General features: G+C 49.8%; 1 protein-coding gene across 1 annotated transcript in view; it reads left to right on the top strand.

The window, feature by feature from the left end:
* Positions 1-4692: 4692 nt before the first annotated feature.
* Positions 4693-17018, top strand: part of LOC143934579 (uromodulin-like) — a 54062-nt gene continuing 41736 nt past the window's right edge. Inside the window, exons 1-4 of the mRNA XM_077458319.1 lie at positions 4693-4832; positions 6600-6659; positions 13328-13423; positions 14848-15062. Of these exons, the coding sequence (XP_077314445.1) occupies positions 6614-6659; positions 13328-13423; positions 14848-15062 (357 nt within the window). The 5' untranslated portion in view covers positions 4693-4832; positions 6600-6613. The remainder of the gene's footprint in view (positions 4833-6599; positions 6660-13327; positions 13424-14847; positions 15063-17018) is intronic.

The raw sequence follows: 17018 nt of genomic DNA, 5'->3' as shown, positions 1-17018 counted from the left end.
CACTATCTTTGACAATCTCTTGCTTAATCACCTCGGAAATGATCAGAATTGATTTTAAAGGATTAGTGCATCTTTCCATAATTTTCACAAAAAAGGTCCCCACGCATTACAATGTCCTTCACACATCAAAATACTCTGCTCCGCTTCGCAAATAAATACTACGTTTTTCAGCTGCTCAATATTATTGTCCTCTCCTTTCCATCCTGCAGATGGCAGAACATACCCAATGTTCCATGTATGGAGTAAGAAACTCAAGAAGGAGCACCTCCAGGTTTCTTCCATAGTCACACATGCAAAGCCTACTCTTATCTACTTACCTACTCCAGGAATGCTTGTGTTTCTGGGGGCCTGTCACCCAACACTGGGCACGTGACGTCCTGCCATTTGCAGGATGGAGTAGGGAGGACAATAATATGAGCAGCTGAAAAAGTAAGAATTTATTTGAAAGGAGCGTACCTATAGTGGTTGCAGGGGTCACAATTGCAACCCGGTCCCATGCTGCAGGGAGACTGTACAGCCCCCATTATGCATGGATAGGAGGAGTGGCAGGGGTGGCTGCATATAGAAGAACCAATGTTCAGACCGGGCATCAGAATAGAAGAAAGGGAATTTAAGTGACTTTGAACGTGGCATGGCTGTTGGTGGCAGACGGGCCGGTCTGAGTATTTCTGGGATTTTCACACACAACCATTAGAAAATATCCAGTGAGCGGCGGCTGTGTGGAGGAAAAAATGTTGCCTGGTCTGATGAGTCTGGATTTCAGCTACAACATCCAGATGGTGGGGTCAGAAAGATTTGGTGCATGGATCCATCCTGCCTTGTGTCACCGGTTCAGGCTGGTGGTGGGGGTGTAACGGTTTTGGGGATGGGGTATCACCGGTTCAGGCTGGTGGTGGGGGTGTAATGGTGTGGGTGATGGGGTATCACCGGTTCAGGCTGGTGGTGGGGGTGTAATGGTGTGGAGGATGGGATATCACCGGTTCAGGCTGGTGGTGGGGATGTAATGGTGTGGAGGATGGGATATCACCGGTTCAGGCTGGTGGTGGGGGTGTAATGGTGTGGGGGATGGGGTATCACCAGTTCAGGCTGGTGGTGGGGGGTGTAATGGTGTGGGGGATGGGGTATCACAGTCCAGGCTGGTGGTGGGGGTGTAATGGTGTGGGGGATGGGATATCACCGGTTCAGGCTGGTGGTGGGGGTGTAATGGTGTGGGGGATGGGATATCACCTGTTCAGGCTGGTGGTGGGGGTGTAATGGTGGGGGGGATGGGGTATCACCGGTTCAGGCTGGTGGTGGGGGTGTAATGGTGTGGGGGATGGGATATCACCGGTTCAGGCTGGTGGTGGGGGTGTAATGGTGCAAAGGGAGGGGGTATCACCGGTTCAGGCTGGTGGTGGGGGTGTAATGGTGTGGGGGATGGGGTATCACCGGTTCAGGCTGGTGGTGGGGGTGTAATGGTGTGGGGGATGGGGTATCACAGTCCAGGCTGGTGGTGGGGGTGTAATGGTGTGGGGGATGGGATATCACCGATTCAGGCTGGTGGTGGGGGTGTAATGGTGTGGGGGGATGGGATATCACCGGTTCAGGCTGGTGGTGGGGGTGTAATGGTGTGGGGGATGGGATATCACCGGTTCAGGCTGGTGGTGGGGGTGTAATGGTGTGGGGGATGGGATATCACCGGTTCAGGCTGGTGGTGGGGGTGTAATGGTGTGGGGGATGGGGTATCACCGGTTCAGGCTGGTGGTGGGGGTGTAATGGTGTGGGGGATGGGATATCACCGGTTCAGGCTGGTGGTGGGGGTGTAATGGTGCAAAGGGAGGGGGTATCACTGGTTCAGGCTGGTGGTGGGGTTGTAATGGTGTGGGGGATGGGGTATCACCGGTTCAGGCTGGTGGTGGGGGTGTAATGGTGTGGAGGATGGGATATCACCGGTTCAGGCTGGTGGTGGGGGTGTAATGGTGTGGGGGGGTGGGATATCACCGGTTCAGGCTGGTGGTGGGGTTGTAATGGTGTGGAGGATGGGATATCCCCGGTTCAGGCTGGTGGTGGGGGTGTAATGGTGTGGGGGGATGGGATATCACCGGTTCAGGCTGGTGGTGGGGTTGTAATGGTGTGGGGGATGGGGTATCACCGGTTCAGGCTGGTGGTGGGGGTGTAATGGTGTGGGGGATGGGATATCACCGGTTCAGGCTGGTGGTGGGGGGTGTAATGGTGTGGGGGATGGGGTATCACCAGTTCAGGCTGGTGGTGGGGGTGTAATGGTGTGGGGGATGGGGTATCACCGGTTCAGGCTGGTGTTGGTGGTGTAATGGTGTGGGGGATGGGGTATCACAGTCCAGGCTGGTGGTGGGGGTGTAATGCTGTGGGAATTATTTTCTTGGCACACTTTGAGCCCCTTAGTACCAATTGATCATGGTTTAAACACCACGACCCGAGTATTGTTGCTGACCATGTCCATCCCTCTATGACTACAGTGTCCCCATCTTCTGATGGCTCCTCCCAGCAGGATAATGCACCATGTCACAAAGCTCCAATCATCTCACCACTGGACAATGAGGTCCCTGTCCTCCAATGTCCTCCAATGGCCTCCACACTCACCACATTTCATCCAATAGAGCACCTTTGGGATGTGGGGGAATGGGAGATTGGCATCATGGATGTGCACTGACAAATCTGTGGCAACTACATGATGCCATCATGTCACTATGGAGCAAAATCCCGAAAAGTGCCATCTTTAAGAGCATTATAGACCCCCGGGCAATACAGTGGCTTTGATGGGCACAGTGGCAGCTTTGATGGGCACAGTGGCTGTGTTTGATGAGCACAGGGGGCGGCTTTTGATGGGCACAGTGGCTGCTTTTAATGGGCACAACTTGCTTAGTTAGACTTACTTGAGGCCGGGCTGGTGCAGTGGAGAGAGTCACTCACTCACAGCAAGGCAGCTATCTCTTTAGAAATGGTCAGCTCCCTCTGAGCCACGCTGTCTGAAGAACGTGGCAAAGGTGGGCAGAGCTTGTTCATGAGCCGCAGAGGCGGCACGCTATGAATGCTGGGGCGGCCGCGATATGAATGCTGGGGCGGCCGCGATATGAATGCTGGGGCGGCCACGGCCTCTGACTGACGTCGCTGGTTGCTAGCTAGACGCCAAGCGGCCGGCGATTCTAGCAAGTGAGCAACCAGTGCAGTCAACTTCACTGCCACAGACAGCTTCGGCGCCCCTCCCATGCACCCGCCCAGGATTGGCCCTGGGTGGAGTCCTCCAGGCAAGTGGGGCCCCTGGGCAACTGCCCAGTATGTCCATCCGAAAAGATGGCCCTGATCCCGAAGGAACGTTTCCAACACCTTGTTGAGTCAATGCCACCAAGAATGAAGGCAAAAAAGGGGTTCAACCCGCTACTAGCAAGAGTTACATTAAAAAAAAATTTGGACCCCCTGCAAATTAGCTAGATTTTGTTGTGAAGTATTTTAAAATTCTACCTTAAATACCCATTTACCTAAAGGTCTTAATTTTGAATGGGATGTTTCCTACTATTATGACTAGGCTTTTGATTTTGTTTTAGCCGCAGCCCGGCCAGTCAGGAAAGGGGGTGGGGATGAGCGAGCGCCCCCCTCCCTAGTGAATCGTACTTGGCCTGCATGCCCTCAACATGGGGGGGTGCTTTGGGGAGGGGGGCACCCTGACCCCCACCCCAAAGCACCTTGTCCCCATGTTGATGAGGACAAGGGCCTCTTCCCGACAACCCTGGCTGTTGGTTGTCAGGGTCTGCGGGCGGGGGGGCTTATTGGAATCCCGGAGGGGGCTGGGAGACCACGGCCCCCCACCCTATGTGAATGAGCATGGGATATGATGTACCCCTACCCATTCACCTGGGGGAAAAAAGTGTCAATAAAAAAACACAACACAGGTTTTTAAAGTAATTTATTAGACAGCTCCGGGGGTCTTCTTCTGACTTCGGGGGTCTTCTCGCCGGGCTCCTCCGCTATCTTCTGCTCTTTTGCTGCTCTTTTGCCAGCGGAGGAGCCCGGCTTTCTCCTTCATTGTCGATGCCGTCCGGGGGTCTTCTTCTGACTTCGGGGGTCTTCTCCCTGGGCTCCTCCGCTATCTTCTGCTCTTTTGCTAGCGGAGGAGCCCGGCTTTCTCCGTCATTGTCGATGCCGTCCGGGGGGTCTTCTTCCGACTTTGGGGGGTTCTGATAGCAGCATTCATGATGGACTGAAGGGGGGGGATAGCCTATGTAAAGGTAATCCAATGAGGAGGGAGTTGCAGTAGTCAAGGTGAGTGATGACCAGGGAGTGAATTAGTAGCTTTGTGGTGTCGTTGGTTACGAAGGGCCACATTTTGGAGATGGTGCGAAGGTTGATTGGATGTGGGGCTGAAAGGAGAGTTCGGAGTCCAGGATTACACCAGATATTTTGGCACCAGAAAAAAATCTCCAAAATGAAAAAAACAAAAAGCTGTCTTGGAGTTGAGTTGTAAAAAAGCAGAAATGTTAGTTGGTTGACATTCTCAGAGCAGCTACACGTTGAAATGCCTCCAGCGAAATGCATCAGTCAGTAAGAACTGCTGTAAAATTGAACTATGGCAGCTCGGGGCTAAATTCTCCCAGGGGGAGACTCATTTTTTCGCAAACATAGATGCATTGCATTCCATCAGGTCCAATCAGTAGCTGAGTGACCGGTAATTGTACACAGACCCTCCACCGCACTCCAACTTCCTTTACTAAAGGTAACAAAGCTCAACTAACAACTAACTCTGCGCACTTGTTGGAAGAACATCGAGTTGTTGGAAAAGCCTCTTGCAGACCCGGAACATTTCCACACCATATTTGTCGGTGAGTATAACATTTTATTCCTAATTCTATGTCCAGGGGCGGACTGACCATTCGCCAACTCGGGCACTGCCCGAGGGCCCGGGCCACCAGGGGACTCCACCAGGGTTGAGAGTCTCAGTAAAATCAGGGACAGTATGTAAAAACCTTTTTTTTTTTTTTTTTTTTACATCTGTCTCTGAAATGTCCCTTACCGACATCCCTTTTGGTCTAAAAATCCAGAGATTATAGCTGCCCCACCTCTCCAGTACCTTCTCAGCCAATAGAAACATGTCTGTGTATACTGTGTGTACATGTCTGTGTATACTGTGTGATTGTATACTGTGTGTGTGTGTGTATACTGTGTGATTTTATACTGTGTGTGTGTACAGGACCGTCTTTAATATTGATTGGACCCTGAGCAAAAATTTTCTTAGGGCCCCCCCTCCCCCCATGCAATTTCGCTCTCCACCTTCTCGGAGACATACAATAAATAGCAGCTAGACTTAAAATCAGTTTACTGTATCAGATCAGGCAGCGATTGCGATTGGTTGCCAGAGGTTACAGCATATCATTACTGCTTACTGACTGGTTGCTAGAGGTTACAGCACTCCTTAAGGCTCACTGATTAGTTGCTAGAGGTTACAGCACATTTCTGCTTGTTGATTGCCAACCATGACACTACCTGCCTGGAGTTTGCATGTTCTCCCTGTGCCTGTGTGGGTTTCCTCCGAGTACTCCGGTTTCCTCCCACACTCTAAAGACATGCAGGTAGGTTAATTGGCTTCTGTCCAAAATTGGCCCCTAGTATATGAATGGGGACCTTAGATTGTTGGCACCTTGAGGGTAGGGAGCGATGTGAGTGTGCAATGTACAGGGATAGGGGTAGACACTCACTCAGGTTGAACTGGATGGACTGGTGTCTTTATTCAACCTTACTAACTATGAAACTATGATTGGCTGCTAGAGATTACTGTACAGTAATACTGCTCACTGGTTGCTATAGGTTACAGCACATCATCTCCTCACTGCAGGGGGGCATGATATACCTATGAATGCTGCCTTTATTTACATATCAATGCAGTTGGCCTCAGCTATTTACATATGAATGCCAGTGTTTACATGTAAACACAGGTCTGCAGGTGAGTCATCTGTACACAACCATAGGACAAAGCTGGGCAGCATTAGTAGCAGCACAAGACTAAAACTTCAAGGGACAAGGGAATGTAAGCTGGGATAGTTGGCAAGTATGAGGCATCTGCTTTGGGCCCCACAACAATGACAGGACCCAGGGCAGCTGCCCCTTTTGCCCTGCCTTAAAGACGGCCCTGTGTGTGTATACTGTGTGGCCCCATAATCTCCTATTGCCCGGGGGCCCCATGAGTTGTCTCCGTCCGCCCCTGTCTACGTCATTTGCAACTCATGGCAGACAATCAGAATTAAATTGTTATATCTGATTGTACAATCTCCATACAATTTTCTTAATGGAAAGGAAATTTCATGAGAAAATAATGGAGACTTCCATTGGTCACTCTATAGCCATCAGAATTGATTCAGTGGCAAAAATCCAATATATATATATATATAGATCTTTTGTAGGTGTGTGTATGTTACATAGTATATAGAAATAATGAATATTGGAACATATATATAGAAGTTTTATTTCCTTTTTTTTCTTTTGGTTTTACTGTATAAAATGAATCAGTAAACTGGATATATATATATATATAAAATATAATTTAAAAATCATGCAGAAATGTATTTTTTACTCATATAGGATGTATTTTCTAGGGTCCCTGATCACCATGAAGACAACACTAGTGCTCTCTGTACTGTGCGCTGTCATGGCGGGTGAGTGACGTTTGTCTCCTTTTATCCTATAATATCACATCCGGGAATACAGAGACAGCGATCGTTCCCCAGAAATTGGAGGGCGCCATCAGGGACAGAGAAATAACGAGGGAGATCTGTTCTCTAATGAAAGTGTATCTAAACACGGGAACAAAAGTGTAACACTGTATATTGCAGCTTACCGGCCCTTAGAGGTGGCTGCATTCGTTTTCTTATTTTGGGGCATTTTTTTCTCTCTTATTTTCACCTGGTGATCCTGCCAGTAACACCATGACAACAACAACCCAACAACAAGTGGGTTAGGACCATAGCTGGGACAGTTGGGCAGAAGGGGGCACATGCCCCCCAGCGTTCCCCCCTCTCTGCCTCTCGCTGGCAGGAATGGCTGTCAGCGGAACTTGTCTTCATCCAGGGTGTGGCGATCCTCAGTGACACTTTCGAATCAGGTAAATTTTTCCTTTCAGTGACACCGCCAACTCGGAGATGTTTTCTTTTTCATTCCAGTCACGCCAACAACTAGGCAACATTTTTGCCTTCCAGTGACAACTTTAATTTCGGGGACACTAAGGCCCCGTACACACGCGCGGACTGTCCGCCCAACTTTGTTCGTCAAACAATCCGACAAACAGTCCGCTCAAAATTAGCATGAGCGGACTTGACCACACACGATGAACGAACAGTCCGCTGAAAGCTTGTGCGATGACGTGAACGGCACGTACGACGGGACGAGAAATTCGACGTCCTATACACTGCAATGCAACCTTCGCCGTGTAAATCCTTTCTGAGCATGCGCGAAACTTAGTTTGTCGAACTAGCCTACACATGAGCGCACTGTCCGCTGAAACCAAGTTTCAGCGGACTGTCTTACGGAAATTCCGAAAAACTTTGTTCGTCAGACTGTCCGCTGAAACTGTCCGCTGAAGCCCACACACGAGCGGACTGTCCGCTGAAACACTGTTCAGCGGACAAAGTTGGGCGAACAGTCCGCCCGTGTGTACGCGGCCTTACGAATCAGGGACATTTTTGCCTTCCGGTGACTCCACCGACTCAGGGACATTTTCTTCCTTTCAGTGACACCATCAACTAAGGGACATTTTTTCCTTCTGGTGACACCACCGACTAACGCCGCGTACACACGACCGGTTTTCCCGTCGGAATAAACTCTGAAGGTTGTTCCGACTGAGTTCCGCTGAAGCTGTCTTGCGTACACACGATCACACCAAAGTCCGATCGCCAAGAACGCGGTGACGTATGACACGTACGACGGGACTAGAAAAAGGAAGTTCAATAGCCAGTAGCCAATAGCTTCCGTCTTGTAGTTGCTTCAGAGCATGCGTCATTTTTGGTCCGTCGGAACAGCATACAGACGAGCGTTTTTCCCTGATAGGAATTGGTTCTGTCGGAAATATTTATATAATATTTATAATATTGTTCTCTTTCTAGGTCTGTCAGAATTTTTGAAAAAAAAGTCCAATGAGGCCCCACACACGATCGGAATAGACGATGAAATGCTCCCGTCTGACTTTTTCTGTCGGAAAATTCCGCTCGTGTGTGCGGGGCATTAGGCACATTTTTGCCTTCCGGTGACTCCACCGACTCAGGGACATTTGTGCCTTCCAATGACACCACTGATTCAGGAACATTTTCCTCCTTCTAGTGACACTACTGACTCAGGGACATCTTTTCCTTTCAGTGACACAACCAACGCAGGGACGTGTTTTCCTTTCAGTAATATCCCAGATGTAGGGACATTTTTAATTTCAGCAACACCACCAAAGAAAGGATATTTTTAACCCTTTCAATACCGGGGGGCACTTATACACCTTCCTGCCCAGACCAATTTTCAGCTTTCAGCGCTGTCGCACTTTGAATGACAATTGCGCGGTCATGCTACGCTGTACCCAAACAAAATTTTTATCATTTTGTTCTCACCAATAGAGCTTTCTTTTGGTGGTATTTGATCACCTCTGGGATTTTTATTTTTTGCACAAAGAAAGACATAGCAACAGTTCTGGAAAAAAAAAAGGGGGTTTTTTTTGTTTCTGTTACAAAACTTTGTAAATAAGTAAATTTTCTGCTTCACTGATGGGGCTGCACTGACGGGCACCAATGAGGTGGCACTGATGTGCACTCAGGGGCGGACTGACAACTCATGGGGCCCCCGGGCAATAGGAGATTATGGGGCCCCCGGGCAATCCGAGATTATGGGGCCACACAGTATACACACACACACACACACAGTATACAATCACACAGTATACACAGACATGTTTCTATTGGCTGAGAAGGTACTGGAGAGGTGGGGCAGCTATAATCTCTGGATTTTTAGACCAAAAGGATGTCGGTAAGGGACATTTCAGAGTCAGATGTAAAAAAAACACAGATTTTTATATACTGTCCCTGGTTTTACTGAGGCTGGCAACCCTGATGGGGCCCCCCTAGTGGCTCGGGGCCCTCGGGCAGTGCCCGAGTGGCCCAATGGTCAGTCCGCCCCTGTGTTCACTGATGATGGGCACTAATATGTGGCACTGACAGGGCACTGATAGGCGGCACTGATAGGTGGCACTGATATGCAGCACTGATGGGTATACATTGGTGGCACTGATGGGCACTGAAAGGCTGTACTGATGAGTACTGAAAGGCAGCACTGATGGGGACTGATAGGTGGCACAGATGGGCACTGATAGTTGGCACCGATGGGCATGGATGGGCACTGATGTACACTAATGGATGGTACTAATGGGCATCACTGATTGGCAGGCATTATTGTTTAGCACTGATTGGCATCCATTGTGGGCACTGATTGGCATCCCTGGTGGCCATGGGTGGCATACTTGGTGGTGACTAATGGTGGGTATCCCTGGTGGTCTTGCTGGTGTCCCTGGTGGTCCAGTGTGGGCATCCTCGAGGTGGGCTACACTGATAATCAATCAGCACAGACCCCCTGTCCGAAGAGCAGCCGATCGGCTCTCCTCTACTCTCGCAGACGCGAGTGAGGAAAAGCCGATAAACGGCTCTTCCTGTTTACACTTTGATCAGCCGTGATTGGACCTGGCTGATCATGTGGTAAAGAGTCTCCATCGGAGACTCTTTACCTAGATCGGAGTTGCGGTGTGTCAGAGTGACACACCGCAACAGCGATCGCCATGATGCCTGGCCCCGGGGGTGTGGAAGCGACTTGTTATTCTGAAAAAAAAAAATAATAATTTCAGTGAGGCCACCAAAAAAGGATATTTTTCATTTCAGTGACACCATCAAAAAAGAGGAATACGGTAATTTTTCCTTTCCTAGTGGAAAGCATGACGGCATATACGTATGGGTCTTTTTCCCTGCAAGCTTTATTTTATAAACAACGGCTTTTCGAGATGATGAGGCCACAATTTAGTGCACTCGGAACAAGATTAGAGATTTTTTGGATGAATTCTGTCTGGTGCCCTCTTCCGCAGACTTTGTATAAGTGAGAAGAGAAGTGGAAAAGTAACAGGTGCAGAAAAATTGGTCTTTGGGTGTCGTTGGCGCCTTCACACTGTAACCCTATAGAGGTACTTTTGATAGAAGCGAGAATTGGGATTGCTGTAAAAAAATTTTAACTATGTCCACCTGTCAAACAGGTTGCGAAAAAAAATGGTCCTTGGGTATTAACTATGTCCATGAAATCTATAGCGAACAATTTCTTACAAATAAAACCAACACCCACAAAGCTAGGCAGCCTTGCAGAGCTTCTACGTCCCAAAAACACTTACTCAGAGACATTGGCATAAGGTGCTTGACAGCTCCTGCTAATCCAGGAATTATTCATTTTGATGAATGTCAGTCGGTCAGTGGAGTCTGTGGACAGACTCACTCTTTTATCTGTTACCAAATCTCCATCAGCACTGAATGGCCATTTGGAAAGCACGCTGGATGCAGGGCAGCTCAGCAGCTCAATTGCATACTGGGCAAGTTCTGGTCAGTGGTCTATTCTTATGGAAAGCTATCTATCTCTGTTTTTGCCCCTAGATAATCGTTCGCCATATGATGCAGATGTTGTCAATGGGATGTAGAAGTTGACAGCCCTGGGCACTGAGGACTAAAAAAAAATTTGAAATGCATTACTGAGGCATCTCCCTTCTCCACCGCTCCTCCTTTGACCAACAGAAGCCTCAAAACTAGCTTTTCCATGAGACTGTAACCTACCAGAGTCTGGAAAGGTGTTACATAAACTCCTTTTTTAAAGAGGAAGTAAAGATTGATGGGTTTTACATCCTCTTTTGCTCACCGCAAGGCCTGCAAATTAAAAGCATAATGGGCTAGTATGCATCACATACTAGCCCATTATATGACACTTACCTGCAAACGAAGCTTGCGCTGTCCTCTGTGCAGGCCGCATCATCTTTGGCCCTCTTCCTTCCAGGGGCCCGTTCCTGCACCCAACAAGAGTATCTGTGAGGGGCTACAGTGTTGTGGCACCACCACCAAAGGCCCAATTTGTCTGCCCCTGTTTAACAAGGGCGTGTAATTCCAAATCTTGATATAGTATTAAGCCTTTAACCACTTGCCGACCGCCGCACGACGATGTACGTCCTATTTTTGAAGAGGGATATCTCGGTAACGGCAGCAGCTGCTGCCACAACCGAGATATCCATCTCTTCAGGCGGCAGTCGGCTGTACGATAACGGTGGTCTCCGCGGCGGATTCGCCGCGAGATCACCGCTATCGGCGGCGGGAGAGGTGCCACCCACCCTCCCGCCGCCCTCCCGCACCTTCCGCCGCTTACCGGAGCCGTCGGTAGCGGCGGAGGCGATCGGGTCCTTCCATCTGCTGGGCATAGAGACAAGTGAGGCTAAGATGGCCCCCACTCGTCTCTATACCTTAGGAGGGCGGAAGCGACGTCAAAACGTCACTTCCGCCCATACCTCTTAAAGGTATATATTTTTTTTAAATGTCAGATTTTCTTTTCTCTTTTTGCATTTTAGCCCAAATATGAGATCTGAGGACTTTTTGACCCCAGATCTCATATTTAAGAGGACCTGTCATGCTTTTTTCTATTACAAGGGATGTTTACATTCCTTGTAATAGGAATAAAAGTGATCCATTTTATATATTTTTTTAAAACAGTGTAAAAATAAATAAAATCAATTAAAATAAATAAGAAGAAAAATTTTTTTTTTTAAAAACACCCCGTTATGACGAGCTTGCGCACAGAAGCGAGCGCATACGTGAGTAGCGCCCGCATATGAAAACGGTGGTCAAACCACACATGTGAGGTATCGCCGCGATTGGTAGAGTGAGAGCAATAATTCTAGCCCTAGACCTCCTCTGTAACGCAAAAAATGCAACCTGCAGAATTTTTTAAATGTCGCTTATGGAGATTTTTGAGGCTAAAAGTTTGACGCCATTCCATGAGCGGGCGCAATTTTGAAGCGTGACATGTTGGGTATCAATTTACTCGGCGTACCATTATCTTTCACAGTATAAAAAAAATTGGGCTAATTTTACTGTTGTCTTATTTTTTTATTCAAAAAAGTGAATTTTTTCCAAAAAAAGTGCGCTTGTAAGACTGCTGCGCAAATACGGTGTGAAAAAAAGTATTTCAATGACCGCCATTTTATTCTCTAGGGTGTAAGAAAAAAAACAATATAAAATGTTTGGGGGTTCTAAGTAATTTTCTAGCAAAAAAAACAGTTTTAAACATGGAAACACCAAGTCTGAAAAAGAGGCCTGGTCCTTAAGTGGTTAAAATTAGCACTTTTGATTTTTCACGTTTGCGTCCCATAGACTTTACCGGTGTTCGCGTGTTAGAACAAACTTTTTGCCTGTTCGCATGTTCTGCTGCAAACCGAATCGGGGGGGGGGGGGGGGGGGGGGTGTTCGGCTCATCCCTAATGCTGAGACTTATGCCCCGTACACACGAGAGGGATTAAGTCTGACAGACCTCCAAAGGAGTTCCGCCGGAGTTTCGACGGAGTTCTGGCGGACTTTTCGACCGAACGGACTTGACCACACACCATCACACCAAACTCCGACGGAGTCGAACGTGATGACGTACGACTGGATTCGACGTAGGAAGTTCATAGACAGTAGCCAATAGCTGCCCTAGCGTCGGTTTTAGTCCGTCGGAGTAGCACACACACGAGCGAATTTTTCGAAGGGGACCGGGTCCGGCGGAGTTCCGTCGGGAAAATTTGAAGCATGCTTCATTTCTAAAGTCCGTCAGACTTTTGCGAAGCTAAAGTCCGTTGCAGCCCACACACGATCGGATAGTCTGACGGACTTAGTCCGTCGGAGTTTGGATGTCGAAAAGTCCGCTCGTGTGTACGGGGCATTAGTTGCTTGCTGTAGAGAGAAGAGAGTAGGAACACCAGTGGACGGGCGCCCCAGGCAGCAGTGCACCCTAGGCGTCTCCCTAGTTTGCCTAGTGGTAGCCCCGGCCCTGACCACACCCAGCCCTGCTCCCTGCTTTCTGCGTTGGCAGCACTGCCTTTGGTAATGGACCCCTCCTACTGTGAGCTGCAGTGCCTGGGAGGGGGAGCGTGAGAGACAAATGATGGAGGATTTGGCTCAGGGAAAGTGAAGGAAGTTTATATTGAAAAGGCTCTCGTATTACATAGTAACTGGATGTGAGATGTGTTTAGACCGCTATGCAGGAGCCTTTAGTTGTGCTTTAATGTCTTTCTCTGTCTCTCCAGTGGCTGCGTCTATATCCTGTGGAACCTGTGCTGATGATGAGCTTTGTGCCTCGGATACTACATGCCAGTGTAATAACAGTCTCTATAGCAATACAGGTATAGTATTCTATAATACAATAGTCATAAAGGGGTTTGTACCTTTTAAAACCAAATTTTGCATGTTCCCATAAACCATATGAAGATCATGTAACATACACAGTGCATAGTGTCAAAGTGTAACGGCCCATTCACTCCCAGAGGTTAAATGCATCAGAATGGAGCGCCCCCGGTGTGAATGAGCCCCCCCAGGCTTGCCCCACATTTGATTGGTGGATAGTAGAGGTATAATCTGACTGTCTGCAAGCTGACTGTCACATAAACATGTACACTTGGATTGCTGTAAGTAATATGGAGGTGAGAATGTAAGCCGTTGCAAGACCCCATTGAAGTCGGCTTATCTTTTTCCACAGAAACAATAACTGTTTGACATTTGTGGCTTAGGGGGGTCTGTATAGGTGAACGCCTCTAAAGGACCTCTGTGTGCTTCCTATACCCCCCTTTCTCCACCCAAATCCTGTAGAATGCCAGGGCTCCTCCCAGTTGCACATGTTTTTTTTTTTGGGGGGTGACAAACAACCACAACTGCCACCTAACTCCCCACCCCCACAGCGTGGCACAGCAATAACACCCCATCATTTACTGCCCTTTTCCTGGATGCGAGTGGTGAGAGCAACAGTGGTGGGCTCAAGGAAAGCTGCTCCGGTGTCCTTTCATGGAGCAGCTTCCGCTGTGCACCTCCTCTCTGCTCCTGCCGAAGCTAGGCATCCAATAGGATCGCCTCATGTTTCGGCCAATCGGGAAACGGGTTTCATACCTGCTTCCCGATTGACTGGAAGGAGGATCAGTTTTGCAATAGCAAATATTCATTCGCTGTTGCAACACATCTGGGTGGGCTCCGGATGCAACCTCTGCGACCCGAGCCCACCTTATTTTGAAGCCTATTAGAGCCTCTGGCTCTAATCGGTTGCTTAAAAAAAAAAAAAACTGCCGTAATTCATGTGCCCACTGCCCTAAAAGAGGGCGGACACATGAATATGGACAAATCTATCTGCTGCAAATGGGCGCCACTGGTCCCTTCTGACTCTCACTAACTCTACTAACTGCAGTGATCTTTTCAGCTCTCTGTAAAGAGAGTATTCTGTCCACTGACCATCAATGTAAGGGCTTCCTTCTCCCACTGATTACCAATGTAAGGGGGCACTACACTGACCACCAATTTTAGGGGCACTACATTGATCACCAATATAAGAGGGAACTACACTGATGATCATCAACAGTCAATGTTCTGTATGTAAACTGGAAGTTTAATTGGGATTTACCTCTTTGTCTCTATGGCAGCTTTCTCCCCAGTGCATGGTCACTCTTGCCACCCTAAAGTGGGTATATATATAGAAAACCCCTATAGAGTATAATGTACATCAATCAGGTCGCCGTCACCTTCTCATCTCAGAAATGCTGAATGAATTTACTCTTTTTTCCAGGAAGTCTTCCATCTCCGACATATACTTGTACTGGAGCAAAGTTCAATATACAAGTGTCAAAATGTTGGTTGGAAACAAACGGTTATAATACGTTCGATATCAGGCTGAACAGCAGCAACTCCGAGTGTAGGGCAGGAAGGGAGGTTGTGGATGGAACATCGGAGATGACCCTTCACCGCCCATTGATAACCTCTGACTGTAACACTGAAGCTGTGGTAAGTTCTCCTGACACAATATGACTGTTTGTTATACAAGAGAAGTAATAACTGATACATTAGAGTATGTATACAAAAATGTTCTATCTGAGAATTCGAATGGAATAGAGAAGGCTTATCACCTTTGTCAAGTTTTTATTGTTGTCTTTGTCCCCAAAAGAGTGTTTTACCCTCTACATCAGTGGTTCTCAACCTGGGGGTCGAATGATGACTTGCCAGGGGCCACCAAATCCTGGGCGGTTCCTGGCTCTCCCAGTATTTGTGCGGCCGCCCAGCAGCGCTGTCCCTGGAGCCTGTGGCCGCCCAGCAAGGGCTGTCCCTGGAGCCTGTGGCCGCCCAGCAAGGGCTGTCCCTGGAGCCTGTGGCCGCCCAGCAAGGGCTGTCCCTGGAGCCTGTGGCCGCCCAGCAAGGGCTGTCCCTGGAGCCTGTGGCCGCCCAGCAAGGGCTGTCCCTGGAGCCTGTGGCCGCCCAGCAAGGGCTGTCCCTGGAGCCTGTGCCCGCCCAGCAAGGGCTGTCCCTGGAGCCTGTGGCCGCCCAGCAAGGGCTGTCCCTGGAGCCTGTGGCCGCCCAGCAAGGGCTGTCCCTGGAGCCTGTGGCTGCCCAGCAGGGCTGTCCCTGGAGCCTGTGGCCGCCCAGCAAGAGCTGTCCCTGGAGCCTGTGGCCGCCCAGCAAGGGCTGTCCCTGGAGCCTGTGGCTGCCCAGCAGGGCTGTCCCTGGAGCCTGTGGCCGCCCAGCAAGAGCTGTCCCTGGAGCCTGTGGCCGCCCAGCAAGGGCTGTCCATGGAGCCTGTGCCCGCCCAGCAGGGCTGTCCCTGGAGCCTGTGGCCGCCCAGCAAGGGCTGTCCCTGGAGCCTGTGGCCGCCCAGCAAGGGCTGTCCCTGGAGCCTGTGCCCGCCCAGCAAGGGCTGTCCCTGGAGCCTGTGGCCGCCCAGCAAGGGCTGTCCCTGGAGCCTGTGGCTGCCCAGCAGGGCTGTCCCTGGAGCCTGTGGCCGCCCAGCAAGAGCTGTCCCTGGAGCCTGTGGCCGCCCAGCAAGGGCTGTCCATGGAGCCTGTGCCCGCCCAGCAGGGCTGTCCCTGGAGCCCGTGGCCGCCCATCAAGGGCTTTCCCCGGAGCCTGTGGCCGCCCAGCAGGGCTGTACCTGGAACCTGTGGCCTCCCAGCAAGGGCTGTCCCTGGAGCCTGTGGCCGCTCAGCAGGGCTGTCCCTGGAGCCTGTGCCCGCCCAGCAGGGCTGTCTCTGGAGTCTGTGGCCGCCCAGCAGGGCTGTCCCTGGAGCCTGTGGCCGCCCAGCAAGGGCTGCCCCTGGAGGCTGTGGCCGCCCAGCAAGGGCTGTCCCTGGAGCCTGTGGCCGCCCAGCAAGGGCTGTCCCTGGAGCCTGTGCCCGCTCTGCTGGGGAGTCACAGACAGGGGGCAAGTCAGGAAATTGTTTTCTTAAAGCGGAGGTCCACCCATCGCTGCAAAAACTAAAAGGCAGCAGCTACACATACTGCAGCTGCTGGATATTAATAATAGAGCACTTACCTGTCCTGGAGTCCAGCCATGTCGGCACTGCAGCTGATGCTTCCATCAGCTGTCAGGTGCTGCCGCCATCATTGTGGGTATGGGAACCCCGAAGTGTAGCCTTACAGCTTCACACCGCTCCTTTCTCCTACTGGCCCAGAGGCAGGGGAAGGAGGAGAGAGGAGGACAGAGCCGAGCGGTGACATCAATATCCACGGCTGTGACTTCCAGAAGTGGGAACGGGATACCTGTCAAAGACAGGTATCCTGCCTCCCCTCCCCCCTAAAAGGTGTCAATTGTGGCGCCGGAGGGGTGGAGGAGACAAATTTATCTGAAGTTACGACTTATCCAAAATAACGAATGCTGTATCTATATGAATGGAATGTAACAATCTAATAATAATAAATAACAATAATAAAACTTTTTTATTATTTATTATTCATTTTTTCAATTCCATT

The sequence above is a fragment of the Lithobates pipiens genome, unplaced genomic scaffold (genome assembly GCF_037356315.1).
Source record: "Lithobates pipiens isolate NorthernLeopardFrog02 unplaced genomic scaffold, aLitPip1_a1.2 Scaffold_27, whole genome shotgun sequence".
In the NCBI taxonomy this organism is placed as follows: domain Eukaryota; kingdom Metazoa; phylum Chordata; class Amphibia; order Anura; family Ranidae; genus Lithobates; species Lithobates pipiens.
This window is presented reverse-complemented; position numbering and strand designations above follow the sequence as displayed.